At 47.1% G+C, this 27577-nt stretch overlaps 1 protein-coding gene across 1 annotated transcript in view; it reads right to left on the reverse strand.

The window, feature by feature from the left end:
• Positions 1 to 27577, reverse strand: part of flncb (filamin C, gamma b (actin binding protein 280)) — a 164772-nt gene that overhangs the window by 63227 nt on the left and 73968 nt on the right. The window contains exons 5-15 of the mRNA XM_056277281.1: positions 26469 to 26587; positions 26207 to 26284; positions 25938 to 26100; positions 23273 to 23473; positions 22685 to 22807; positions 19395 to 19532; positions 18372 to 18498; positions 18082 to 18218; positions 2581 to 2774; positions 2337 to 2450; positions 2065 to 2208 (exon numbers count right to left, since the gene is read on the reverse strand). Coding sequence (XP_056133256.1) covers positions 2065 to 2208; positions 2337 to 2450; positions 2581 to 2774; positions 18082 to 18218; positions 18372 to 18498; positions 19395 to 19532; positions 22685 to 22807; positions 23273 to 23473; positions 25938 to 26100; positions 26207 to 26284; positions 26469 to 26587 — 1538 coding nt within the window. The remainder of the gene's footprint in view (positions 1 to 2064; positions 2209 to 2336; positions 2451 to 2580; positions 2775 to 18081; positions 18219 to 18371; positions 18499 to 19394; positions 19533 to 22684; positions 22808 to 23272; positions 23474 to 25937; positions 26101 to 26206; positions 26285 to 26468; positions 26588 to 27577) is intronic.

Raw genomic sequence — 27577 nt, forward strand, 5'->3', positions numbered from 1 at the left:
CAGACACTTGCCAAGTGAATACTACTTTTACTGCTCTCCGTGGATGTTAACACTGCTTCATGCTGGAGATGTACTGCTTGTGAACTGATCTGCGCAGGACAGTGGTACAATGTTACACTAGTTACTATTTACTGTTACACTAGTTTCTAGCTACTGTTACACTAGTTACATTAGTTACTATTTACTGTTACACTAGTTACACTAGTTACTGTTACACTAGTGTTAACAGTGTACGACCACGGATGTGTAGACTCGCTAGCCCGTTGGCTAACGGGTCGGACACTTTAGTCAACGGGCTAGCGAGTCTACACATCCATGGTCGCACACTGTTACATTAGGATCTAATAATAAGAGTAGAAAATAAAGATGCTACAGTCAAAAAGCAAACAAATGTTAATCAGGTATAACAATGAAGATCACTAAATGTGTAGCAATTGTAGAGGTCCCCTATTTAATGCTTGTTAGCTCCACCAGTATAGCAAGAAGTTAAAATAATTACTGTTTTGGTGGAGCCACAATGCCCCAGTAACATGGACAGTGTGTAAACCAATATTCATTCATTCATCTTCAGCCGCTTCTCCAGGGTTGGGTCACGGTGGCAGCAAGCTAAGTAGGGAACTCCAGACGTCCCTCTCCCCAGCAATGCCCTGCAGCTCCTCTTGGGGGATCCCAAGGCGTTCCCAGGACAGATTGAACATGTATTCCCTCCAGCGAGTTCTGGGTCTACCCAGGGGTCTCCTCCCAGTTTGACGTGCCTGGAAAACCTCCAAAGGAAGGCGCCCAGGAGGCATCCTGATCAGATATCCGAACCACCTCAACTGGCTCCTTTCAACGTGAAGGAGCAGCGGCTCTACTTCGAGCTCCCTCTGGGTGTCCGAGCTCCTCACCCTATCTCTAAGGCTGAGCCCAGTCACCCTACGGAGGAAACTCATTTCAGCCACTTGTATCCGCGATCTCACCCTTTCAGTCACTACCTAAAGCTCATAACCATAGGTGAGGGTTGAAACGAGGACTGACTGGTAAATTGAGAGCTTTGCCTTCCGGCTTAGCTCCTTCTTCACCACAACGGTCCGGTACAACGTCCACATTACTGCTGATGCTGCACCAATCCGCCTGTCAATCTCCCGCTCCATCCTACCCTCACTCGTGAACAAGACCCCGAGAAACTTGAACTCCTTCACTTGAGCCAACAACTCATCCCCAACTTGTATCGTCCATCCATCCATTATCCGAACTGCTTATCCTGCTCTCAGGGTCGCGGGGATGCTGGAGCCTATCCCAGCAGTCATTGGGCAGCAGGCAGGGAGACACCCTGGACAGGCCACCAGGCCATCACAGCCCCCCCCCCACACACACACACACACGCACGCATGCACGCACACACACAAGCCCATTCATACCTAGGGTCAATTTAGTAAGGCTGATTCACCTGACCTACATGTCTTTGGACTGTGGGAGGAAACCGGAGCACCCGGAGGAAACCCACGCAGACACAGGGAGAACATGCAAACACCACACAGAGGACGGCCCGGGATGACCCCCAAGGTTGGACTACCCCGGGGCTCAAAACCAGGACCTTCTTACTGTGAGGGGACTGTACTAACCACTGTGCCACCGTTACTGTGATATATTATCTCATATATGCTTCATGGCTGTCTCTTTGTACTTGTACAGTCTTCCTCAATGTTGGCTGGGTGTTGTTTCTACTATTTGCATGTAACATATGTCATTTATGTACGTCTGTATGATCTTTGTCATCTATATGACTTCCTTATTTTCCAGTGTATGATGTTTGCTGATTATGCTGCCGCATTTGGACCACATGCACCTACGTTGTTATCTCACGCTCATACTTTTTTGTTAATCTAATCTTCTGTTAATGTAGTGCTACTTTGTTTTATGTACCCTTGGTAACTTTTATGCATTTGTCTTTTTATGCTGCAACTGCTGCAGCAATTCATTATCTAAAGTAGGTTATTTGAGTTTCGTGTGATCTTATCTACACAGACCTCAACAATGGCTTGAAACTTTAAATGTGATGTGAAAGTTGTATTGGTGCTTTACCCTGAAGGGGCTGTTGGGGACGTTGACCTCGCCCCAGGTGATGATGATGGTGTGTTTGATGGGCTTGCTGGGAATGTACACACACAAGTATGTGCTGTCTCCATTATCTGTGATCTGGATGTCAATAGGGAAGCCCTCTGCATCCTGTTAAAACATTAACACAGTTACTGATTTAGCTGAAACTGAAAAGCCTTCATCACAGAGAGAAGGGAAATCTCTCTATTTGTAAGAATAACTCTAAACCTATAATGGAGTAAATTTTTAATCCACACCTGAGCGTAGAGTTTCAGCTCCCCTCTGCCAACACCTTGAGTATCAATAGTGAAATCTGCAGGTTTGTTGACAATGCAGCCAGTGGGTTCCAGACCGGGGCCATAACATTTCACCTAGGAAGAGGGGAATATTGGACACATTCAGAAATTCTGTTTTTAAAATGCATACGAAACTGGAATGACTTCCAAACCCTTAAGCTGAGCAGGAGAGTCGGGCCGAGTTGTAAATTCAGAGGACTCGGACCTTCTCTGGGAAGACGTCGTTGGCTGCAGGGAGGATGTGGGCCATGAAGGGGCTGTCCTTGATGTCCTCATCGTCGCAGATGACATGCACAGCGTAGTCGCCGGGCTCCGTAGGCCAGTACCGCACATCACATGACCCGTCCCCCTTGTCGTCACACTCGATCTTTGCCTGGGACGGACCCTCGATAGAGAAGCCTACAAACAGGCAGTGAAATATGCAATTAGAGGCTAAAATCTACTGGAACGTATAGAGCAGTTACCATAAATTCCACTGATATTATGTTTGCAAAAAAGGAGGAAGCATGAGAGAAACTATTGCGCAATACTTGATATGCACAACAGCAAGATTAGCAATTCAAAACTCATCTGGTCAAAACTCAAAATCAGTCTCGATTTTGAGTTTGATTTTGAGCATGAAAATAAGCATATTAAGTCATGTCAATAGTATCAGAGCAGTTTTGATACAGTTAATACTGTTTTTAATGTAGGTATATTGTATATACTGTAAGTCTGATGGCTGTTCAGTTTAGGTCTCTTAGCATCATACATGATGGCCTGGCGGCCTGTCCAGGGTGTCTCCCCGCCTGCCGCCCAGTGACTGCTGGAATAGGCTCCAGCATCCCTGCGACCCTGAGAGCAGGATAAGCAGTTCAGATAATGGATGGATGTTAAAAAATATACACTACGGGGTGTCCAGGTGGCATGGCGGTCTATTCTGTTGCCTACCAACACGGAGATCGCTGGTTCGAATCTCCGCGTTACCTCCGGCTTGGTCGGGCGTCCCTACAGACACAACTGGCCGTGTCTGCGGGTGGGAAGCCGGATGTGGGTATGAGTTCTGGTCGCTGCACTAGTGCCTCCTCTGATTGGTCAGGGCACCTGGTCGGGGGGGGGGATAGAATGGTCCTCCCTCGCGCTACGTCCCCCTAGTGAAACTCCTCACTGTCAGGTGAAAAGAAGCGGCTGGCAACTCCACATGTATCAGAGGAGGCATGTGGTAGTCTGCAGCCCTCCCCAGAATGGCAGAGGAGGTGGAGCAGTGACCAGGACAGCTCAGAGGAGTCGGGTAACACAACATTGGCTGACATTTGGAATAGGATGTGTGTGTGTGTGTGTGTGTGTGTGTGTGTGAGACTGCATTTGCCTGAGTATCTGCATGTTTAGGGCACAGCTTAACACAAATCTGTGCAAGTCACTTTCCCAGAGAAAATACACACTAAAGTTAAATTGGCTTTTAGAGCATCAGCACAGCAAAAGTCCCTGTGACAGACTACACCCTTTGCGTTTGTAACCCACATTAGTTGCACCTGCAACTAGTAAACTTACAGTTGCGATACTGAAGATTCACCAGAGGGGACGTTCTGGCATAACAAAAATGGCGTCTAAGTTGGCGCGTGAAATTGAAAATGAAAACGAAGTTATGTGAGGGTTTGAAAATAAAAACAAAAGGAAAAAGAATTAAAATTTCTCGTGCGATTCCAGTCAGTCATTGAGAACAGAGGAGACACATCTTGTTGGGATGATAGCTGTGACAAGAGAAGACAGGATTTTCAGGGACCTGAATGCAGTTGGGAAAGTTTGTAGGGGGAAAACTTGCAGATATATGATCGATCAGGATAAGCAGAAGTGGGGTGGTTATCATTGATTGTACCTCAACGCTTCAGAGATAGAGCCCTTAACATTGATGTATTTTAAGAGTACTGCTGTGTGACTTGCTTCCCACTCGGATCAAAAGCAAGGATGAAGGGAGTGATACGTGGCGTGCCACTGTCAGTATAGGCTGAGCCATTTCGGGATGTTGCAGGTGTGTGTGAGGCAAGAACAATGACAAGACACCAAGAAAGGGAGAAAGAGGGCAGTAAGTTTGTTGGTTTGACTTTTGATGCAAAGATGCCAGAAAAGTGTACCCTGATTGAGTTACAGGGTGAGGCCATATAAGAGAGCTCCTCAGGTGTTTTTGCTGTCAAGAATATGTTGCTGCAGTGTGTAACGGAGTCAGAAGATGTGGGAGATGTGGGCAGGACAACTGCAATGTGGAGGAGTGTAAAGCTGAGAAAGAAATCAGAAACAGAAAAATCAGAAACACTTTGGTCATTTCATTTCATACACTTGCGCACATGAAATGAAACGAAACTTAGTTTCCCCCAGTGCAACACAAGCACAAAAACATAGTACATCCAAAAACGACAAGAACTACAAGAACACATACAGTGCTGCTTGAAAGTATGTGAACCCCTTGAGCAGTTTAGATTTTTCTGTTGTTTTACCACGATTTTCTTATTGTATCATCACCAGTTTTTATGTATGAAATGTCAGATATATGTTTATCGGTTGCATGTACTTGTTTAGTGGGACTTGTTTAAGTAGCCCAAAAACTACATGGAACATGGACTTAGTGTATGTGCAAAAGTAAGTGAACCCCCAGCTGCATTGGTTAAGTCAAGCAGGTAACAGACTCGGGTGAAATACATTTGGGTGCTTAATTAATCATTTAAGCAGACCAATGAAATGAGACATCCTTGGGAAAGGGTTTGGCCTGAACTAATTAAAAGAGAGAGGAAACCAACCAAACCACTGTGGTCCCATACAAATCAACAATGCCGAGAGCAAAGGAGATATCCGAGGACATGAAGAAGAGGGTAGTGATAGCCCATCAGTCTGGGGAGGGATATAAGACCATCTCCAAAAGATTCCAGCTCCATCCATCCACTGTAAGACAAATAATTTACAAATGGAGGGCCTTCAACATGACAGCACCTCTGCCTAGAAGTGGACGCCCATCAAAACTATCACCCAGAAGCACCAGAAAAATAATAAATCAGGTAAAGGCCAACCCACACATCACCTCTAGAGAGTTGCAGACCTCTCTGGTAGCATCTGGGACAAATGTGCATGTGTCTACAATCAGACGAAAATTGAATAGCCATGACATTCATGGGAGGGTTGCTAGAAGGAAGCCTCTGCTCTCAAAAAAGAACAAAGCTGCCCATTTCAACTTTGCCAGAGAGCACTTGGACAAACCAGAGACCTTCTGGAAGTCCATTCTCTGGACAGACGAGTCCAAAATAGAATTATTTGGTCACAATCAAAACCAACATGTTTGGAGAAAAGCCAACACTGCATATGAAGAAAAGAACCTCCTCCCAACAGTGAAGCATGGTGGTGGAAATTTGAAGGTCTGGGGCTGCTTTTCTGCTTCTGGACCTGGACGACTCCATATTATCCAAGGAACCATGAATTCTCCGGCATATCAACAAATTCTTGACCAGAATCTCCTGCCATCAGTCAGGGAGTTGAAGCTGGGACGAATATGGATTATGCAACAAGACAACTACCCAAAGCATTCCAGCAAAACTACAAAGGAATGGCTTCAGAGAAAGAGGATTCGTACTCTGGATAGGCCCAGTCAAAGTCCGGATCTTAATCCAATTGAAATGTTGTGGCGAGACCTGAAGAAGTTGGTACATACCAGATGTCCCTCCAACCTCTCTCAACTGGCTGAGTTCTGCAAGGAGGAGTGGGCAAAAAGCCCCATAAGCAGATACGAGAGACTGGTTAGTGGTTACAGAAGACGTTTGGTAGTAATGGCTGCAAAAGGAGGAGCCACAAGCTACTAATACAAGGGTTCACATACTTTTGCACATGTTAAATTTTCAGTTTTTGTGAAATAAACTACCTTTGTTGAATTAAATAATGAAAATATATCTCTTTTTGTGTGTGTGTCCACTATTTGGAAGGTGTGCTTTACAAATTGGGATTTGGATGTATGTGTAATAAGCTTATTTTAATGTTTTTTACAAAAACAGTGACCATGTCTGGAGGGTTCACAAACTTTCAAGCAGCACTGTATATCCAAACGAGCACACCACACAGTCCAGGAGAACGTACGCCAGCCAGGATGACTGTCGGAACTGCCGGTCTGCATGGGCTAGCAGTTAGCTTAGCCTGCCCCGCTTCCGCGTCATGACAGACCATCCTCGGTGTTTCCTCCTCGGGCACAGCCCCAGGCAGGGCCATGGTCCCTGGACCCACAGGGCACAGCAGTCCAGGCTCCCCCAGTCGATCGATCCAGCGCCAGCTCTCCAAGCCATCAAACGAAGACAAACTTAGATGCAGACGAGGACAAAGGGCAAGCACAGTGCCTGCACTGCAAGAGAGATCCTGATATCGGGCCAGCAAAGGGGAAGAAAGTGAATAAGATGAGAACAGAAAAAGGATTGTCATATGTTGAAGCTACAACGAGACCGGAGAAAAATGATGGAATTGTGGAAGTGCAAAAAAAACTGGTGCAGAAAAAAGGAGCTGACCAGACTATCTGCATGGACAAGAACATATTTTTGGCATTCATTGCCATGTTCATAAATTGAGCTGCTGAAATAAAATGGAAGTCGTAAAGAATCAAGATGGTGTTGGACGCTGCCAGGAGATATTTGAATGTTTTTGACACATCTGGAGAAGATTTAGATTTTACACTGCATGATGGATTTGCGTCAAGTCAGACTGGGTCTGGGTTACAGAACGGATATGTCGTGAATGGGATCAATTTGGGTGTACAACGTAAATAATTAGTACTGTGAAGTTCTTACATTTCAGTAGGTTGCGGTAATGCAATATTTATGAATGCCAACCGCCATAAAATCTCATATAAAAAAAGATGAGGGGCGCTCTTACAACTGTTTTAGGATAAGCCTTTTTCTTACATCGTCAGAAGTCAAGAACCCATGCAAAATGGAACAGACTATAACAGCCATCACCATGAAGCATTCATTGTTTATCCGAACTATTATAAACATTTTGTTTAGGAACTTTATTTTAGTTTATGGGCAGGACGGTGGTGCAGTGGTTAGCGCAGTCGCCTCACATCAAGAAGGTCCTGGGTTTGAACCCCGGGGTAGTCCAACCTTGGGGGTCATCCTGAGTTGTCCTCTGTGTGGAGTTTGCTTGTTCTCCCTGTGTCTGCGTGGGTTTCCTCCAGGTGCTCCGGTTTCCTCCCGCATTCCAAAGACATGTAGGTCAGGTGGATCAGCCGTACTAAATTGTCCCTAGGTGTGAATCTGTCGGCCCTGGGATAGACTGGCGGCCTGTCCAGGATGTCTCCCTGCCTGCCGCCCAATGACTGCTGGGATAGGCTCCAGCATCCCGGGACCCCAATTGGGATAAGCAGCTTGGATGATGGATGGATGGATGGATTTCAGTTTATAGTTCAGTAAAACAGACGGATAACAAAGCAATCTTCTGTTGATGCCACAGACTTTTTGTTGTGCAAATCCATATTGGATCTCCAGTGAGACATTTGATTAGATCATGTACTCTAAATACTACACGAAGTATTTTTATTACACTGACCCAGATTTCAAACAAGAAAAGGGATGATCGACAGCGGTATGGTATTGATGCCAAAAGGTCTGTTTGTGTGTCTGGTATTGCCAGTACTGATGTGAATAATGACCTCATTGCTACCCTTGAGTCATATGGGGTTGTCAAAAGAATAGTGAGGGTGCAAAGCACAGAAAAGCAGGGTTACGCTATGGTCATTGTAGAATCTAAGTCAGAATAGTGACTGTGACAATGATATTCACTCTACCTGTAGTACCACACCTCTGACACGCAAAACTAGTAAGAAATCTGATGTACGGGAGCCCCTCCCACTTCCGCTATCTAAGCAGTCCAGTAGGAAAAAGACCCACATTTCAGTCAAAAAGAAAACGTCTTGGGGAGTCCGGGTAACGTGGCGGTCTATTCTGTGGCCTATCAACACGGGGATCACGGGTTCGAATCCCCATGTTATCTCCGGCTTGGTCGGGCGTCCTTACAGACACAATTGACCATGTCTGAGGGTGGGAAGCCGGATGTGGGTATGTGTCCTGGTTGCTCCACTACCACATCCTCTGGTCGGTCGGGGGGCCTATTCAGGGGGGAGGGGGAACTGGAGGGAATAGTGTGATCCTCCCACGCACTACATCCCCCTGGTGAAACTCCTCACTGTCAGGTGAAAAGCAGTGGCTGGCAACTCCACATGTATCAGAGGAGGCATGTGGTAGTCAGCAGCCCTCCCCGGATCGTCAAAGGGGATGGAGCAGCGACTGGGACGGCTTGGAAGAGTGGGGTAATTGGCCATATACAACTGGGGAGAAAAAGGGGAAAAATCCAAAAAAACAAAAAAAAAGGATAATGTCTTTAGTTAAAATGACATTGAATGATGACTTGACAAACCCACCTGAAGTGCAATGCATTTTGGTAGAACATGTAATTAAAAACTACACCGGTACATCTCAGAACCAGTCCAGATGGTTACGCTCATTCTCAGGTAGTGTCCAAACCTCCCAGTGAAGCTGATATATGGTGCCTTCATGTAAACTTGATGTCTCAAAATGGTAGCTCAATTAATGTGCAGAGGGCACCTGATTACTTACAGAGGCTACAGGTTCTACTGAACACTGCTGTGAAGAGAGATGTAGTGAAACACTGATGCAAATCGTCATCTATTAAAGCAGTTCAAGTGTGGCTGCTGGGATAACTCGCTTGTCCTACAGCTGGAACTCAAAACTGACAAACCACCTGATTTTGCAGGGCTGTTGCAACAGCTATGAATGGATGAAGACAGAAGGGCTACCAAACTGGATAGAATGCCTTGCCATTTTGGAACCTCAAAATTGAAGCCCACTGCAACCATGCACTCTGTCTAACATCTCTCCGTATAGTGATCCCAATATAGGTGTATTGCAGGCATACATCTGAAACTGAGAATCTGAGGAAGCAGGTAGCTGAGCTACAGATGCATTTAACAAGAAACCCATTAAAGAGAGAAAGTGTTAAATCAGGGCAGCTGAAACAATGAAAGGTCCACCTAAACCCAGAACTGAAGCTCATTTCCCTGGGTGAGACCCTAGGTTACCCCCAAACCTCAGCCTAGGGCTTGGTTTTGCTTTAGGTGTGGTGAAGATGCCCACATAGCCAAGGCCTGTGAAAACCCCATCAATAAAGCTGCTATCGACCAAAAGTACAGAGAACTTAAAGCCAAGCAGGAAGAATGGAAGGCCAAGTTAGGTCTACCTACTGGACCGGGTTCCAGTAGGGGGACATACAGGAACCACAATAACAGATGACGGTCCCAAAGTGCAGGAAGCACAGGAAAATAAAAGGTCAACAGATTGATTCCACTGAGGGTCAGCTCCCCAGTGGCTTAGTAGGTTCTACAGCTGATGTTAGCGTCGAGGGAGTCCTATGCCCTGCTTTAACACAACACTCGACACAAGTATTGGTCAATGCTTTGGTCACATCATGCATTGACTACTGCAATGCGATCCTGGCAGGGATCCCCAACAAACTTATTCACCAACTTCAACTCGTTCAGAATTCTGCAGCATGGCTAATTACACATTCAGTCTGCTGACCATGTCTCTCCCCTGCTGATTCAATTACACTGGCTTCCTGTGTCACAGCGGATTAATTTAAAATTGTATTATCAACATTCAAAGCTCTTCATAATCTATTCCCTGCTTATCTCACACACCTCCTTCAGACTTACGCTCCATCTCGCTACCTGCGGTCTTCACCAGCAGGTCTATTGGCACTACCAGCCATCAACCTCAACACAATGGGTGCCAGGGCTTTCTTCTATGCTGCACCCAAACTCTGGAAAACCATTCCCCATCACATCCACTTACTGGACTCCATTACAGAATTCAAAACTGCTCTTAAAGCCCACCTTTTTAAACTAGCATACTCACTACTATAACAGCATTAACAGCAGAGGTGTAAAAACCTGGTCCAGAAAGTAAAAACCCTAACTGTGTCTTTACTCCATCCATGTGTTAAACCAGCTGATTTGGGAAACTAGTCAGTGCAATCTGATGGTTTAGTACATGGGTGGAGTAAAGACACAGTTAGGGTTTTTACTTTCTGGACTGGGTTTTTACACCTCTGATCAAACTTATGTTTTACACTCCTTGCTTATTGTGTTTTATTGTTGACTGCACAAATGTTTTTGTGGTGCTTTGTTTTATTGTATTTGATGTAAGGTGACCTTGAGTGTCATGAAAGGCACCTTTAAATAAAACCATTAAATAGTATTACCATTATTATTATTAGCAATAGAAGCACCTGTTACGTCTCGCCGCTCCACACCCGCTCTGCAGTGTAACCTTGGCCAAGGCTCAACGTCTCCCCGCTCCACACCCGCTCTGCAGTGTAAGCGTACCCGGAGCTCTGCCAACTCCACCTGATGCCTGTTTCCTCGTTACCCCTCCACTCACCTGTTGGCAATCACCTCCCTATATCTGGCTGTGTCACTCTCAGCTTGTTGCCAGTTCGTGCCGTTCCCTGGGAGAGTACTTGTGCTTGTCCTGCTCATCGAAGTTTGTTTACTTACCTGGATCTTCCCTGGAGATTTCTCTGTGTGGACCTTCCTCGTTGCTCCCCTTCCCCTGTGCGCTGCTTTCCGTTTACGAAGAGGATTTCTTCACTCCAGCGTTGCTGTGATTTTCCGTTCTCCTTTGGTATCCTCCTGTTTACCCCCCCCCCCTCCTGCCTGGATTAAGGGCCGACTCCACTGTTCCCGGATTAAAGGGCGACTCCACGGTTCCCGGCTTAAAGGTGGACTTCGCGTTTCCTGGTGAGAGTGGACTTCCTGAGTTTTCTCTTCAATAAATTAGCCTGTTGGTCCCGCTATATTGTGCCTACTGTGTTTGTGCTCTTGGGGTCGGGTGCAAACCCTAACCGTACGAACTGGCCATGACGACCCCAGCCAGCACAGACGGCACACCCACAGCCAATCCGGTGCAAGCAGCCCTAGTAAAACAAATTCAGATTACCAACGCCCATTCCCAGCAATTACAAGAGGCTTCGGTTGCTGTGCAGGGTCTCCAGTCTCAAGTTCAACCCCTGCAAGCTTCTGTGGAAGCTTTAGCTGTCCAGCAGGCGGCGATGGCGAGTCAGCAGGCAGAGATCATGCAACAACTGCAGACCATTTCAGCAGCTCTTGCCAACCAGCAGCTGAACCAGCCTGTACCGCCAGCAAGTGCGCCCCCTGTGGCCGCCGCTCCAGTAGATCCTCCGGTTCCTGTTTATTTACCCCGTGGAACCATCATTACCAGTCCACGCCCATTTGACGGTAACTTTGAAACTTGCTCTACCTTCATTATGCAGTGTGAGCTTGTTTTCACACACCAGCCCACCGTGTTCTCCAGTGATGCTGTTAAGATCGCTTACGTGACCAACCTGCTCAGTGGTCGAGCAGCGCAGTGGGCTACGTCTTCTTGGTCCATGGGGGCCAGCTACTGTAACTCTTATAGAGACTTTGTCGCAGAGCTACGTAAGGTTTTCCACCATCCGGTAAGCGGTCGGGATTCTGACTCACGACTGAATAACATCCAGCAGGGCGGCGCCTGCGTCACAGATTACTCCGTCGACTTCCGCCTGGCTGCCGCTGAGAGCGGATGGAATGACCAGGCCCTGCGTGCCACTTTTCGTAGAGGATTGAGCGAGGCGGTGAAGGATCAACTTGCTACCCGAGAAGAACCCTCATCTCTGGATGACCTCATTGCTCTCGCTATCCGCATTGATGGACGTATCCGGGAGAGAAAGCGTGAGAAGGCCTTGCGTGGAACTTCCTTCAATCCCAGAACTACCTCTGCGTCAGACCGAACCGCTGTTCCCGTTTCCCCGGCCAATCCCTCCTCTGACTCTTTCGCGACAACGCCACCTGGGGATGTAGAAGAGCGGATGGAGGTAGGACGTGCTAGACTTACTCCTGCTGAACGGGAGAGCCGATTCAAGGCAGGTCTTTGCCTGTACTGTGGTCTTAAGGGGCACCGACTCCGCGACTGTCCCTCACGGCCAAAAGATTAGGCTTACCAGGACCAAGGGAGATCCTAGTAAGCCGCCTTTCCTTCTCCCGTGGGTCCGAATCTCGCGGCCATCTTGTTCCTATTGCTTTAGTCTGGGCGGGCCAGAGACTTTCCCTTGGAGCCCTGATTGATTCCGGAGCAGATGATAGTTTTATGGACCTTGACTTTGCCTCGCAGGCAGACATTCCCCTTGAGTCTCTTGGGACCCCCATTGATGCGTTTGCCTTGGATGACCGGAGATTAGCCTGTATCACACAGCGGACCGTCCCCGTTACTCTCACCGTTGCAGGTAACCACACAGAGACAATGCAATTTTACATCATACGTTCCCCGCTTAATCCAGTTATCTTGGGACGCCCCTGGCTCAGACACCATGAACCCCACATCTCTTGGTCCACAGGCACAGTCCTTGGATGGGGCTCTACTTGCCATGCCCAATGCCTTCGTGCAGCTCCTAGTGCTACGCCTTTGAGCTCGCCTACTCCCCTGCCTCCTGATCTCTCCTCCGTGCCCCCTGTGTATCATGACCTTGGTGAGGTATTTAGCAAGACCCGTGCTAAGTCACTCCCGCCTCACCGCCCGTATGATTGCGCCATTGATCTCCGTCCTGGGGCTACTCTTCCCAGTAGCCGCCTCTACAACTTGTCACTCCCTGAGAAGGCGGCCATGGATGAGTACATCACCGAGTCCCTTGCTGCAGGTCTCATCAAGCCCTCGTCTTCCTCTGTTGCTGCAGGGTTCTTTTTTGTGAAGAAGGACGGGGGACTTCGACCTTGTATTGACTACCGGCAACTGAACGCAATCACCATTAAGAACAAGTACCCGCTTCCACTTATGAGTTCGACTTTTGAGCCTCTCTCGCAGGCGACCATCTTCACCAAGCTAGACCTGAGGAGCGCTTACCACCTCGTGCGAATCAGGGAAGGCGATGAGTGGAAGACCGCCTTCAAAACACCCCGAGGCCACTATGAGTACTTGGTGATGCCGTTCGGACTCACAAACGCACCAGCAGTGTTTCAGGCGTTTATGAACGACGTACTCCGTGACATGTTGGATGTGTTTGTCGTCGTTTACCTGGACGACATCCTCATTTTCTCCCAGTCTCTTGAGGAACACGTCCAGCATGTTCGCAGGGTACTGGAGCGCCTCCTCCAGAACCAACTCTACGTCAAGGCGGAGAAGTGCCTGTTTCACTCCCCCTCTGTGGATTACTTGGGATTCATCGTAGAGAAGGGACGGACCAGAGCAGATCCCCGCAAGGTCCAGACAGTGGTGGACTGGCCGGAACCTACCAACCGTAAGGAGCTGCAGAGTTTTCTAGGGTTCGCAAATTTCTACCGGAGATTCATTCGCAACTACAGCCAGCTGGCAGAACCGCTTACTGCGTTGACCTCCCCAGCCAAACCCTTCATCTGGTCTCCTGCTGCCAGCTCTGCTTTCCAAGTCCTCAAGACAAGGTTCACCTCGGCCCCAGTGCTGCTCCATCCTGACCCCAAGAGACAATTCGTGGTAGAGGTTGATGCCTCGGATTCAGGCGTAGGGGGGGTGCTCTCCCAGCGGTCGGCTGAGGACCAGAAACTCCATCCTTGCGCCTTTTTCTGCCGGCCGAGCAGAATTATGACGTTGGAAACCGGGAGTTACTGGCTGTAGTGGCTGCTTTGGAGGAATGGCGCCACTGGCTCGAGGGCGCTGAGCACCCGTTTCTCATCTGGACGGACCACAAGAACTTGACTCACCTGAGGGCAGCCAAACGTCTCAACAGTCGTCAGGCTCGGTGGGCTGGCTTCCTTAGTCGTTTCAACTATGTTCTGACTTACCGTCCTGGGACACGCAACGTAAAGGCTGACATCCTGTCTCGGCTACACCCGAAGCAAGGCGCGTTTGAAGAGCCTGAACCCATCCTCCCTGCGGCTAGAGTGGTCGGTGTGGTCACTTTTGGTCTTGAGTCGGCTGTTCGCACTGCCCAACGTGCTCAACCCGCTCCGAGTAACGTGCCACCCCGTCGCCTCTTCGTCCCAGATGCTGTTCGGTCTCGAGTTCTTCAGTGGGGTCATAGCAGTCGTTTCTCCTGTCACCCAGGAGTTAGTCGTACCCAGTCGTTCATCGCTCGGCGCTTCTGGTGGCCAACTATGCGGGAGGATGTCAAGAGCTTTGTAGCGGCCTGCACTGTTTGCGCCCGCAGCAAGGCCTCTCACCAGGCGCCATCTGGTCTGTTGCAGCCACTCCCTATTCCTAGCCGCCCCTGGTCTCACGTGGCTTTGGATTTCGTTTCCGGACTACCACCTTCTCGGGGAAACACTGGTTCTCACCGTCATAGACCGTTTCAGCAAGGGCGTCCATCTGATAGCCCTTCCCAAACTTCCTTCGGCTGCTGAGACCGCGGACCTCTTGATGCAACATGTCTTCCGGCTTCATGGCCTGCCATCAGATGTAGTCTCCGATAGAGGTCCTCAGTTCACCTCACAAGTGTGGCGTGCATTTTGTAAAGGCATCGGAGCCACAGTAAGTCTGTCTTCGGGCTACCACCCCCAAACAAATGGTCAGACCGAGAGGGCAAACCAGAGCATGGAGACAGCGTTGCGTTGTGTATGTAACAGCAAGCCCTCCACCTGGAGTGACTACCTACCGTGGGTAGAGTACGCCACCAATTCCCTGGTCAGCTCTGCATCTGGACTTTCTCCATTCGAGGCATCCCTGGGGTATCAACCTCCCCTGTTCGACCCACAGCAGGATGAAGTGGCCGTTCCCTCCGTACAGCTCCACTTGCGACGCTGTCAGCGTGTCTGGAGGACCATCCGGACAGCACTGCTCAAGGCTAGGGAGCGCGCTCGCAGAGGGGCTGACCGGCGACGTACCCCTGCGCCGGAGTACAAGAAGGGACAGAGGGTCTGGCTGTCCACGAAGGACGTTCCCCTCCAGACAACCGACAAGAAACTCTCGCCACGCTTCATTGGTCCTTTTGAAGTCCTGAGCCCGGCAGCTGTTCGGCTGAAGCTGCCTTCCTCCATGCACATTCATCCTGTCTTCCACGTCTCTCGAGTTAAGCCCGTCTCCAGCAGTCCTCTTATGCCCCCGGTTCCTGAGCCTCCGCCTCCGGAATTTGTAGATGGTCATCCTCAATGGAAGGTCCGCCGGCTGCTTAAAGTCCGGCGCTGCGGCCGCGGGTTCCAGTATCTCGCGGACTGGGCAGGTTATGGACCTGAGGAGCGCAGTTGGATTTCGCGGAAGCTCATTATGGATCCCTCTCTCCTCGCCGACTTCTACCGTGCCCACCCGGGGGCGCCAGGTCAGTCGCCAGGTGGCTCCCGTAGAGGGGGGGGGGGTACTGTTACGTCTCGCCGCTCCACACCCGCTCTGCAGTGTAACCTTGGCCAAGGCTCAACGTCTCCCCGCTCCACACCCGCTCTGCAGTGTAAGCGTACCCGGAGCTCTGCCAACTCCACCTGATGCCTGTTTCCTCGTTACCCCTCCACTCACCTGTTGGCAATCACCTCCCTATATCTGGCTGTGTCACTCTCAGCTTGTTGCCAGTTCGTGCCGTTCCCTGGGAGAGTACTTGTGCTTGTCCTGCTCATCGAAGTTTGTTTACTTACCTGGATCTTCCCTGGAGATTTCTCTGTGTGGACCTTCCTCGTTGCTCCCCTTCCCCTGTGCGCTGCTTTCCGTTTACGAAGAGGATTTCTTCACTCCAGCGTTGCTGTGATTTTCCGTTCTCCTTTGGTATCCTCCTGTTTACCCCCCCCCCTCCTGCCTGGATTAAGGGCCGACTCCACTGTTCCCGGATTAAAGGGCGACTCCACGGTTCCCGGCTTAAAGGTGGACTTCGCGTTTCCTGGTGAGAGTGGACTTCCTGAGTTTTCTCTTCAATAAATTAGCCTGTTGGTCCCGCTATATTGTGCCTTCTGTGTTTGTGCTCTTGGGGTCGGGTGCAAACCCTAACAGCACCCTTAATATTGACCAAGTGTGTCTGCTCCTGAAGCTGTCCTCTTCAGTCCACGTACTTCACATACAGGGGGCAGTACTACAGACAGAGGAATGGGTGTGCTATGGGTTCCCCAGTCTCACCTGTAGTGGCCAACTTGTATATGGAGGAAGTGGAAAAGAGGCTCTGATATCCTATCCAGGGCCACCACCTAGCCATTGGTTTAGATTTGTGGACGACACCTGGTTAAAATGAAATCTCAGGATGTAGCACATTTCACGACCACATGAACTCTGTGGACACCACATCAAGTTCACCAGGGAGGACATGGAACATGACAGGTTAGTCTTCTTACACTGTGAAATTGCAGTTGGTGATGGAGGACATTTGACTGTTGATGTTTACTGTAAACCAACATATACTGATCAGTGCTTAAGGTTTGCCCTCATCATCCACTGGAGAACAAACTAGGAGTCATCAGGATGCTGTACCACCAAACTGACAACGTCCCCACCGACACAGCGGCCGGGGAAGGGAGAAATCCCACACTAAACAGGCCCTGGTTGTGTGGTTATCCTAACTGGGTGTTTGTCAAAGCCAGGAAGACGCCCAAACAGTGCACCAGCCGATCGAAGAGAGGAGAAGGACAAAAGCTGTCTAAGTGTAAACCAGTGGTGGTTTTGTATGTGGCAGAAGTGTCAGAAGAGTTGAGATGCACATTTTCCAAACACAGCATCTCAGTTGCTTTCAAACCCCAAAACACGCCGCGCCAGAAGTTGGTCCACCCCAAGGACTGGGTCCCCCAGCACAAACAGAGCAATATAGTGTAGGCTGTTAAGTACCAGGAGGATTGTCATGACGTGTATATCGGGGAAACCAAACAGACGCTGGCCAAAAGGATGGCACAACACAGGAGAGCTAACACGTCAGGCCAGGACTCCACAGTCTACACTATCTACACAGTCTACACCACCTACACAGTCTACACCATCTACAGGCAAGTGGCCACTCTTTCAAGGATGAGGATGTGCACATCCTTGAATGGGAGGAATGCTGATTTAATAGGGGAGTCAAAGAGGCCACCTATGTGAAGAGGAAACGACCGTCCCTGAACTGGGGGGGGGGGGGCTTAACAGTACATCTCCCACCATCTTACAATGCTGTGAATGCAACTATTCCACAATCCTCTGTGAACAGTACACATGGCCAGTGTAACTCTAGTTAATGGTCACAGTAATTTGCATATGAAACTGGTCATTGTTTTCGGTCGTTATGCCACTGTGCTCTTTATAAGTGAAGAGATACCTGCAGTCAATTGTGACTGAAGAGGTCACTTAGATGAGTGATAAAACATTTCTCTCAGTAAACGTTGTGTCCAGATGATTCAACTTCCTGGGATTTCCTTGCCTGGATTATTGAACATGCATCAAGACGCTACAGACATGCTACCCGGGTAGAAATAAAAGAAACACTGAGCTCTGAACTGACTGAGTTGACTTATTTTTATGACTGGAAAGAAAAACCAACCAGTTGACATTAGGGTTTGTCTTTATTATTTCTTTGTTTGTTATTTTTTCTATGATGTTTAATTCTATTGTGTGAATAAAAATGAAGTGCCAACATTTTACTTTGGCTAAAAGTGATAACATAGCTGTGCTAAATACACTCAGAGTGAACCCGAGACAGACAGAGATCTTGATGTGATCGACACGCATCTGTGAGCAGGACGTACCCAGAGTTCCCACCTCTGTGCCGATGGCCTCCACCACAAAGTCGGCACTTTTCCCCACCATGCCCGTTTCCAGACCTGGACCCCAAGCCCGCACCTTCTGAGGACCTGCGTCTTCACTCACCAGCACCTCAAATGGACTGCAGAAAAGTTTTCATCATTTTTCTATTGGATATTACTTTATTATCATTAACAGGTAATGACTGATTTGCAGAGACCTCGTGAAAGAACTTGAACTCTCGATTTGAGTTGGTGCTACTGTGTATTTATGGGGATAACTGAACGGGTCTTACCTGCGTGGGATGGTGTGTCCTCCCCATGTGATGGTGATAACATATTTGCCTGCCAGGACGGGGTAGTATTCACACTCGTACAGACCATCACCCACCTCGCGCACCTTCACTGGCTCCTCAAAGGACTCTGAAACAAACGAACTCTTACCAAAAAGTTTTTTCATTCACAGTTAAAGTGGCAATCTCGAAAATTCTCACTTAAAAACATTTTCATGGCGTCTAGGTAGTGTGGCGGTCTACTCCGTTGCCTACCAACACAGGGATCACTGGTTCAAATCCCCACATTACCTCCAGCTTGGTTGGGCATCCCTACAGACACATTTGGCCGTGTCTGCAGGTGGGAAGCTGGACGCGGGTATGTGTCATGGTCGCTGCACTAGTGCCTCTAGTTGGTTGGGGCACCAGTTTGGGGGGGGACTGGGGAGAATAGCGTGATCCTCCCACGCACTATGTCCCCCTGGTGAAACTCTTCACTGTCAGGTGAAAAGAAGCAGCTGGCAACTCCATATGTATCGGAGGAGACATGTGGTAGTCTGCAGCCCTCCCCAGATCAACAGACGGGGTGGAGGGTGGCGCAGTGACCAGGGTGGTACAGCGACCAGGATGGCTCAGAAGAATGGGGTAATTGGCCAAGTACAATTGGGGAGAAAAGGGGGGGGGGACTTCATCAAGTTGCTATCTTTCGCCAAATAATGTGACGCCATAACGTTTCAGTCATTTTCAGTAACATGGAGAAATACAAACGTGTCTGTGGCAACATTCCCACCAAAAATCCCAAAATGTTATACAGGAAGTGATGTCACACTGCAGCGTTTTGTCCTTCTACCCTCTCTGGTTAACCAAACGCTGCTGGGTGATGATGTTGTAGTGGAAAAAGTAGTTAGCAGTTTTGAAATGACTCCTGGGAAGCGTCGGCCCAAGACAGAATGCAACCAGAATCTTCAAGATTGCCACTTTAAAGGCATTATCAACTATTACTATTAGTAGTATTATTGTTATTATTATTATTATTATTCAACTCACTTGGTCCCTTCACTGTAACTTTGAGTTCTCCGCTGCCAGCCCCTTTGGTGTAGACCCTGAAGTCGGCCACCTCCTTTACTCTCACCCCTTTTGGCTGGAGACCTCTCCCCGAGGCCCTGCACACATTGGGGTTGCAGGCTACATGGAACCATCAACAGGAGATGTGAGGAAATGGTTGATGGACAATAGTGAATCTGACACACTCAGGAAACACACACACACAAACACACAGCTGCAGAGGTTGGGCTGTTAGTGACTTGAACAGTGCTAAGGGAAGCACAGTCTGCTGTGACTGCTGAGGAGAAGCAGCCGGCAAGATGGACATTGGAAAAAAAGAAAGGAAATAGGGGGTTATCATATTAAATAGCACTGAGGCAAAGAGCAAATATGAAGGTTCATGTTCACATGGTCACATGGGAAGAATCAAAACGATAAATTGAAAACTGCACATATTTTTTTTCTAGAGTTTCAGTGGATGATGAAAATACAACAATAAACAGAATGACATTATGTTGCACCAACAGTAACCCCAGGGTAGATAATGTGATGTAGGGCTGTGCGAGATGACCAAAATCTCATATCACGATTATAAGCCACTAATATCACGATAACGATACGTATCACGATATAGCACATTTTCTCTAAGTTCATTGAATAGTTTATAACGTGCATGGATAAGAAGACACGCGACCAAATGTAGCGCACACGTTTCCGATGGCCTTACGGTCGCTCCATCCCACTTCTGACGTCAATGTAGCGAATTCGGGAGACAACGCAACCACAGGAACTGCCGCGGCCGGGAAGCGAACCCGTATCGCCCGCACCGCAGGAGGCATCGCTAACCGCTCGACTAAAGGCTCAGACTCGCCAGCCAGCGGCCAGCGTGTCTTCTTATCCATGCACGTTACAATATAAAGTGACCACATGGAAAGGCCCATTTCTTTTTACATTTTGAATTAAATACTCGCCAAATAAAAGGTACTTACTCATATTTGCGTATTGTTCTCCTTTTATTTAGAACCTTTTACGGTTCTTGCGTAGGTGGTAAAAGAGGCTCGGGGACCGGAGTATTTGACTCTGTCGTGGGGACCGGCGTGCGGCATATTTTGCAAAGTACTGTTTTCTGGTCCTTGTCAGACTTTTCATACCTAAACCACGTCCATGTGATAGGAGTAGCCCCTATTCTAGGTACAAGCTCCTGGTTTTGCCCTGGCTGGTCGGAGTCCTTCTGTTCTGTTCTGTTGTCGTTCTGCGTTACGTTCACTGTCCTCCATGTTTGTTTGTATCGCCTTCATGCAAATTTCCTGCCTGCGCCCGCGCTGTGCAGAGAGCGGGAGGGACGTCCAAATGACGAAAAATATTGCCGTAAAGCGTGTGATTTACGACACAACGACGTAAACGATATGAAACGATAAGATAGGGCGTCGAAACGGGGGGGCGGAGGGGACAAGCCCCCTTAATGTGGGGGGGTCGAAAAAGCCCCCCCAATAAACAAGAACATCCACTACAAGGTATATGCATAAATATATACAATATTGGACATATACTCCCAGTATGTGCCAGCATTCATGTCATTCCCATCCCACAATATGTAAAATGATTAGTTGTTAACAACAACAACCCCCCCCCACGTCTTCGGTACAGGCGGCCCGCTGACTCGTGACTGCGGTGACGCGGCAGTGGCGCTCACAACTTTTCAAGGCAGCAACGGCGAATCCACTTCTGTTCATCATCGTTCACAGGTTTGTAAATTCCCTCACAAACAAAGTGTACTGACCCATTTTTAAAAGATAAACATGTCGTTATGATGACACCTGAGGCTGAAACACATGTATTTAATTAAGTAAATGTATTTTTGCTAACTCCTGTCAATACTAGTCAATGAGCGGGAAGGCTAACTTTAGCTAGCAGAGACGTTGTGATAGTCACACGCAAATTAATTCTAAAGGTTATAACGTTAATACGGAACGGCTTACATCAACCTTATTGTGAATACAGTGTTTTATATAGCATTTACATTCATTTCACAATACTGTGTTTTGGTAGTTTGGTAACTTCATAATGTGTTAACCAACTACCATGATTTGTCTCAATGATGTGCATATGTCTAGGCTTTACGTTTTTGTGTCAAATAGCTTTAAAATGGTTAATTTAGCTGCCGAAATTAAAAATAGCTAATAATTTTAACCTTCTGGGGGAGCCCTTGTCATATGGCCCTGAAACATGTTGTTCTTTGCTGAAAACTTGTAAAATTGCAGTTTAAAACCGTTTGTTTTTGGGGTTTTTTTCCCGGGGAGCATGCCCCCAGACCCCCCCCTTAGAGGCCCCCCCCATATAAAACTCTCCTACGCCCTTGGTCACATGATATATATCGTCATATTGCACAACCCTATGTGTATTGACTTATTGTCAAAGGAAAATTAAGTGTACCTCTGCTTGGGGAAAAAAATAATAATTTCAAGGTTTATACAATAGATTTTAATGAAAACACTTGTTTACATGACAAGAGTTTGTTAACCAAAACTGACCTCATGATAAATGTACCGTTAGCTTGTGAATTAATGTCAGGGTTAGCTGGAGGAAGGCTGGGTTACTGCTTTAGAACTGAGGAGCGAGGGGACGGCAAGCAGGAAACTGATGAGGAAGATGAAGCTGAAGATGTTGTTGATGATGATTATGACAATGAAGGCTTAAGTGGGGAGAACAGACTCATCTGAAGGGTCACACTGACATTCACTCTCCTCGTGTTACAAAGAATTACATCAGGCAATAAGAATTTTAATTTAAGGATGTTAGTTGTTTCAGGCAACGTTTTGCTCTTTGGTTTTGTTATTGGCACTAGTCTTATTCCAGTATAAGTAATGAAAACTTTCATCTACTGTACAAGACTCAAATGTGTCAGATTCAGGTTTTGAATTAAACATGGAAAAAAATTCTGCAGAGTTTTAATGATGTGTTTAAGACGTGGTCGTTGCTCTGAGTGATTGTAAAGGTGACCATCCAAACCAACAAACACCTGGCTCATATACTGACTCCAGATGTTGAGATGAGAGCACATACACACACACACACACACACACACACACACACACACACACGCACAGCTATCATTTGCTGGGCTGATGAAGGCTCTGGAGGCTAAGCGCTGGCACATGCTATCAAAGCTGGGAAAGCCTCCTGTTGAGGGAGGGCTCTGAGGCGAGGGATGGTTTTGAGTTGAGGTAGGAGGGACCAGGCTAGCACAAGCAGGCTCCAGTCACGTCCCCCCTTGGCCTACGGCCTGTACTAACTTTGTCGCCTGGGTTTGGGCGGTGTTGGAGGGGGGGCTCTCCTTGTCTTGTCTGTGGGTGGGGTGCGTATGGACTGGGGAATTATCTGCACCGGAGAGCTGGGTGGCAGGGCGCTCTGCAGAGCTGAGGGGAGGGAACAACAGTAATAATACATACACATGAAGGGGAAAGGAGTGGAGTAGAAACGCATGACCTCCAGGCCCAGCAACACCATCGGACCGGACGAGCACCACAGCCCAAAACCATGAGAGCACACAGCTTCAGCCAAACCCCACTACTCAGAGAAGCCAGGACGGGTCAGGGTGGGTTAAATCGGAACTGAAATCTGTAACTGCACAGACATGCTGTACAGTACGTTCCAGACCCACACCTAGACTGCTACAGAAATGTCAAGACCTTCAGTTCATTTGGTCATTCTGGGCTTTAGAAATCTGCTCGACACTCTGATTAGATAGAAATAGGAGTGGATTAGGAGAAGTCTTTTGAACACAATTGAACATGTCTATTGTGGGTCATCATTAGCATAAATGTCTAACTTGTACATTTGCCTGTGCAAGCAAGCATATGTGCATGCTGTGTGTAACCCACCCTCGGAGATGTGGACAGTGAAAGGGCTTCGGGGAATCTGCTGCCCTGCAAATGTCACATAGATGGTATGAGGCCCCTCCAAAACTGGGCCATAAGTGCAACGGAAAACACTGTCTCCCTTGTTCTCAAGAATGATCTCCACTGTATCCCTCCTGCCATTAGAGTCTACGATGATGACTCCCACATCTCCAGCACCTGCCCCTGAGGGCAAGAAGGAGGCACAGCATGCATTAGGTATGACATGTGTTTCAAACAACTTGGGCCCCGTGTGAAAAAACAGTAGAGGTGGGACAACGTTATCGAAGTAGCTGTCACAAAGAATATGAATTAATGAATATCATACAAATATCATGTTGCTACTAGTATACATTAAGTTGACCCAATTTATGACCCCATCTCTTTGTAAACTGATACCCTGAGTTGGGGCCACATAAGTTTGACATGAGGAATATTCCAACGGTCAATTTTTTACCTGTTTTCAATCAGGTATTACATCTTTCATAGTAAAAGGTCTCTGTAGTCCTGCTGGTGGGATGAAGTGTTTAGCCAGGGTAAAACAAAAAATTTAAATCATGTATTTGTGCTGTTGATTCTGAGTTCGAATTTCCTCCATCTGCTGCACTTCACTGTATGTTACAGTAATGCAAGTGCAAGACAGCGATGTCTTCAAACGTCACTGTACGTTTGTTACAGTATTGTACAGTTAAGAAGTGCCGCAGACAGAGCCATCTTCCATCTCAAAATCAACTGCATAGGTAGGGCTGTGTGATATGACAATATATATATTGTGATGATGGAAAATGTCTATCGTTTCATATTAAGTGCTATCATTTATCTCGTTGTGTCGCAAATCACACTCTTTACGGCAATATTTTTCGTCATATGGACGACCCTTTCCACTCTGCACAGCACGGACGCAGACAGGAAATTTGCATGAAAGCAATACAAACAAACATGGAGGACAGTGAACGTAATGCAGAAAGGGGTAATTCTGAACAGAAGGAATTCAACCAGCCAGGACAAAACGGGGCGCTTGTCCCTAAAAGAGGGGCTACTTCCTTCGTTTAGTCAGATGCATCTGCAATGGCGAGGATGTCCTGAGTACAGGGCTGTGGCGGGAAACTTTGTCACATGGTGTGAGCGGAACCATCTGCAGCTCAATCTGACTAAGACAAAGCTGGTTGTTGATCTGAGGAGGGACATGACACCAGTGACCCTTGTTTCCATCCAGGGGGTCAGTGTGGACACTGTGGAATACTACAAGTACCTGGGGTTGTATATAGACAACAAACTGGACTGGGCTAAGAACACTGATGCCCTTTACAAGAAGTGACAGAGCCATCTCTACTTTTTGAGGAGACTGGGGTCCTTCAACATCTGCCACACAATGCTTAGGATGTGGTATGAGTCTGTGGTGGTCAGTGCTCTCCTGTTTGCTGTTGTGTGTTGGAGCAGCAAGTTGAGGGTAGCGGATGCAAACAGGCTCAGTAAACTGATCCAAAAGGCTGGCGACATTGTAGGGGTGGGGCCGAACTCTCTGGTGGTGGTTTCTGAGAGGTGGATGCTGTTGGAAGTCATGTGCTGTTCTGCCGAAATGCACTACAGAGTGCCACAGGAGGTCATTCCTGCCTGTGGCCATAAAACTTTACAACTCCTCCCTCAGATTGTCAGACACTCTGAGTCAATAGTCATTAGACTGGTCCTTTGACTTATTTTATACTGATGTTTGTTTGTTCTGTTTGTTTCATGCTGCAGTTATACAGTGTAGATAGGGTGTTATATACTGGAGCATGGTGCACATATATTTACATATTTTGTTCTCGTTTCTATTTCCTATTTTATCTTCTATTTATTTCTGTTTTTCTTGTTTCTATTTGTTTCTATTTTCTTGTTGTCTTGTGTCTTGTTGTTTTTTCTTTCTAGAGTGTGAGTGTCTGTAATAGGATCCAATTTCCCCTCGGGGATGAATAAAATATTTCTGATTCTATCGTATGGATGTGATGTAGGGTATGAAAAGTCTGACACGGACCAGAGAACTGTACTTTTGAAAATATGCCACGCGCCGGTCCCCACAACAGACTCAAACACCACTAGCGGCTTTACCACCTATGCGAGAATCATAAAAGTTTCTAAATAAAAAGGAGAAAATAATCAGATATAAGCACCTTTTATTTGTGGAGTATATAATTCAAAATGTAATAAATTGGCCTTTCCATGTGGTCATTTTATAAAAACTATTCGTTGAATTTAGAGAAAATGTGCTATATCGTGATATGTATTGTTATCATGATATGAATGACCTATATTGTGATATATATCATTATCGTGCTATGAATGACCTATAGCATGATATATATTGTTATCGTGATATGAATGACCTATATCGTGATATGAGATTTTGGTCATATCGCACAGCCCTATGCACAGGTCATCAAAATGTGATTTAAACATTAATTTCACCCTGCTTAAAAGCTTTACCTCACTGGTAGGACTGCAGAGACCTCAAAAAAACTCAATGATGCAGTACCTGACTGAAAATAAGTTAAAAAAAAGTGACTTTTTGATTTATTCCTCATGCCCATCGATGGTAAGCTTATGTAACCTCATTTCAGAGTGACAGAACTTTAAGAGATGGGGTTAACATCAAGTAAGATTTTTGTGCTACCTGCAGTGTAGATGTCAAAGTAGGTGGGCTTGTTTGCCACATTGCCCACAGGCTCCAACCCCGGCCCTCTGGCCTGCACCTTGTTAGGATCTCCCAGTGCCTTTGACACATTCACCATGAAGGGGCTTCTGTCAATGTCCTGCCCGGCGAACAGCACCTTCACCTGTGAGGACGTGTACACACACAACCCTGTCAGACTGACTACTACTGTATTCTCTCCTTCAATAAATGATGACCTGAGGATAAAAACTGTTTTTGTCTTTCCTTACTTTGTGGAGACCCTCAACTTTGGGCAGGTAGACAACAGAATAGGTTCGGTTCTTGTCATTGTTGGGGATCACTCTGGCCTAGTTTTTCAAAGGGAAGAATGTGGATGGACAGAGTAGGTATGATATTTAGGATTAAGGGGTTGACATACTGATTTAAATGATTTAGATTTTTCATTACAGTGCATTTGGCTAGCAATACAATTAAGAAACTCAATTCAGGGAAGTGAAGAAGAGTCTAGCAAATGGGATTCTGTGAGCCTACCTCCTCTGTGTGCCCCTCTGGGTCTTCCACATAAACCAGAACCTCACCAAGACCAGCTTCCACAGTCTCCACCAAGAACTCAGCTGGCTTCAACACTATATTGCCTCTTGGCTCAATACCTGATGGAGGAAACAACAGAAAAGAAGAGGGATTCTAAAATATTCAAAGAACAAATATGACTATTATTAAAAATAAGTCATATTTTTTATTTTTAATATTAATTATATTATAAATGTATATATAAACATTTTTAATGATTTTTTATTTTTTTGAGATCACAGTGTCTTCTCCCCAGCTGTACTTGGCCAATTATCCCATAGCCGTCCCAGTCACTGCTCCACCCCCTCTGCCCATGCGGGGAGGGCTGCAGACTACCACATCTCCTCCCATACATGTGGAGCTGCCAGCCACTTCTTTTCACCTGACAGTGAGGAGTTTCACCAGGGGGACGTAGCACGTGGGAGGATCATGCTATTCCCCCCAGTTCCCCTCCCCCCTCGAACAGGCGCCCCGACCAACCAGAGGAGGCGCTACTGCAGCGACCAGGACAAACACCCACATCCGGCTTCCCACCCGCAGACACAGCCAATTGTGTCTGTAGGGACGTCTGACCAAGCCAGAGGTAACAAGGGGATTCGAACCAGCAATCCTTGTGTTGGTAGGCAATGGAATAGACCATTACACTACCCGGACACCCTTTTAATAATAATGTTGATCTGACAACTTTTACACAATACTGCAAACCAATCATTTGCAGGTTAGACTTGAGAGATCGTCGTGCTGTCATGTGGAAAACGTCACAAATTAAACTGTTGGCCATAAAGTTGCTGAAGAACAATTGAGGTTATTTTGGTTTTCATTTGGTAAATTAAAAATGCAAAGGCTTAAAGAAATGGCTTGGATTAGTAGATCTGTGACGTGGTCTCCAAGCAAGTTTCATAGTAATAAATTCGGCCTGCAAATCTTAATTTTAACCACAAAAAAAACAGACATTTACTAACGAAACCAGCTAGTACAGGTTTTGGTTAAAACATGTAAACTCATCTATTGGCTTTTATTCATCATTAGATGAGATTTTATGTATATACACTACCGTTCAAAAGTTTGGG

The sequence above is a fragment of the Lampris incognitus genome, chromosome 3 (genome assembly GCF_029633865.1).
Source record: "Lampris incognitus isolate fLamInc1 chromosome 3, fLamInc1.hap2, whole genome shotgun sequence".
Lineage (NCBI taxonomy): Eukaryota > Metazoa > Chordata > Actinopteri > Lampriformes > Lampridae > Lampris > Lampris incognitus.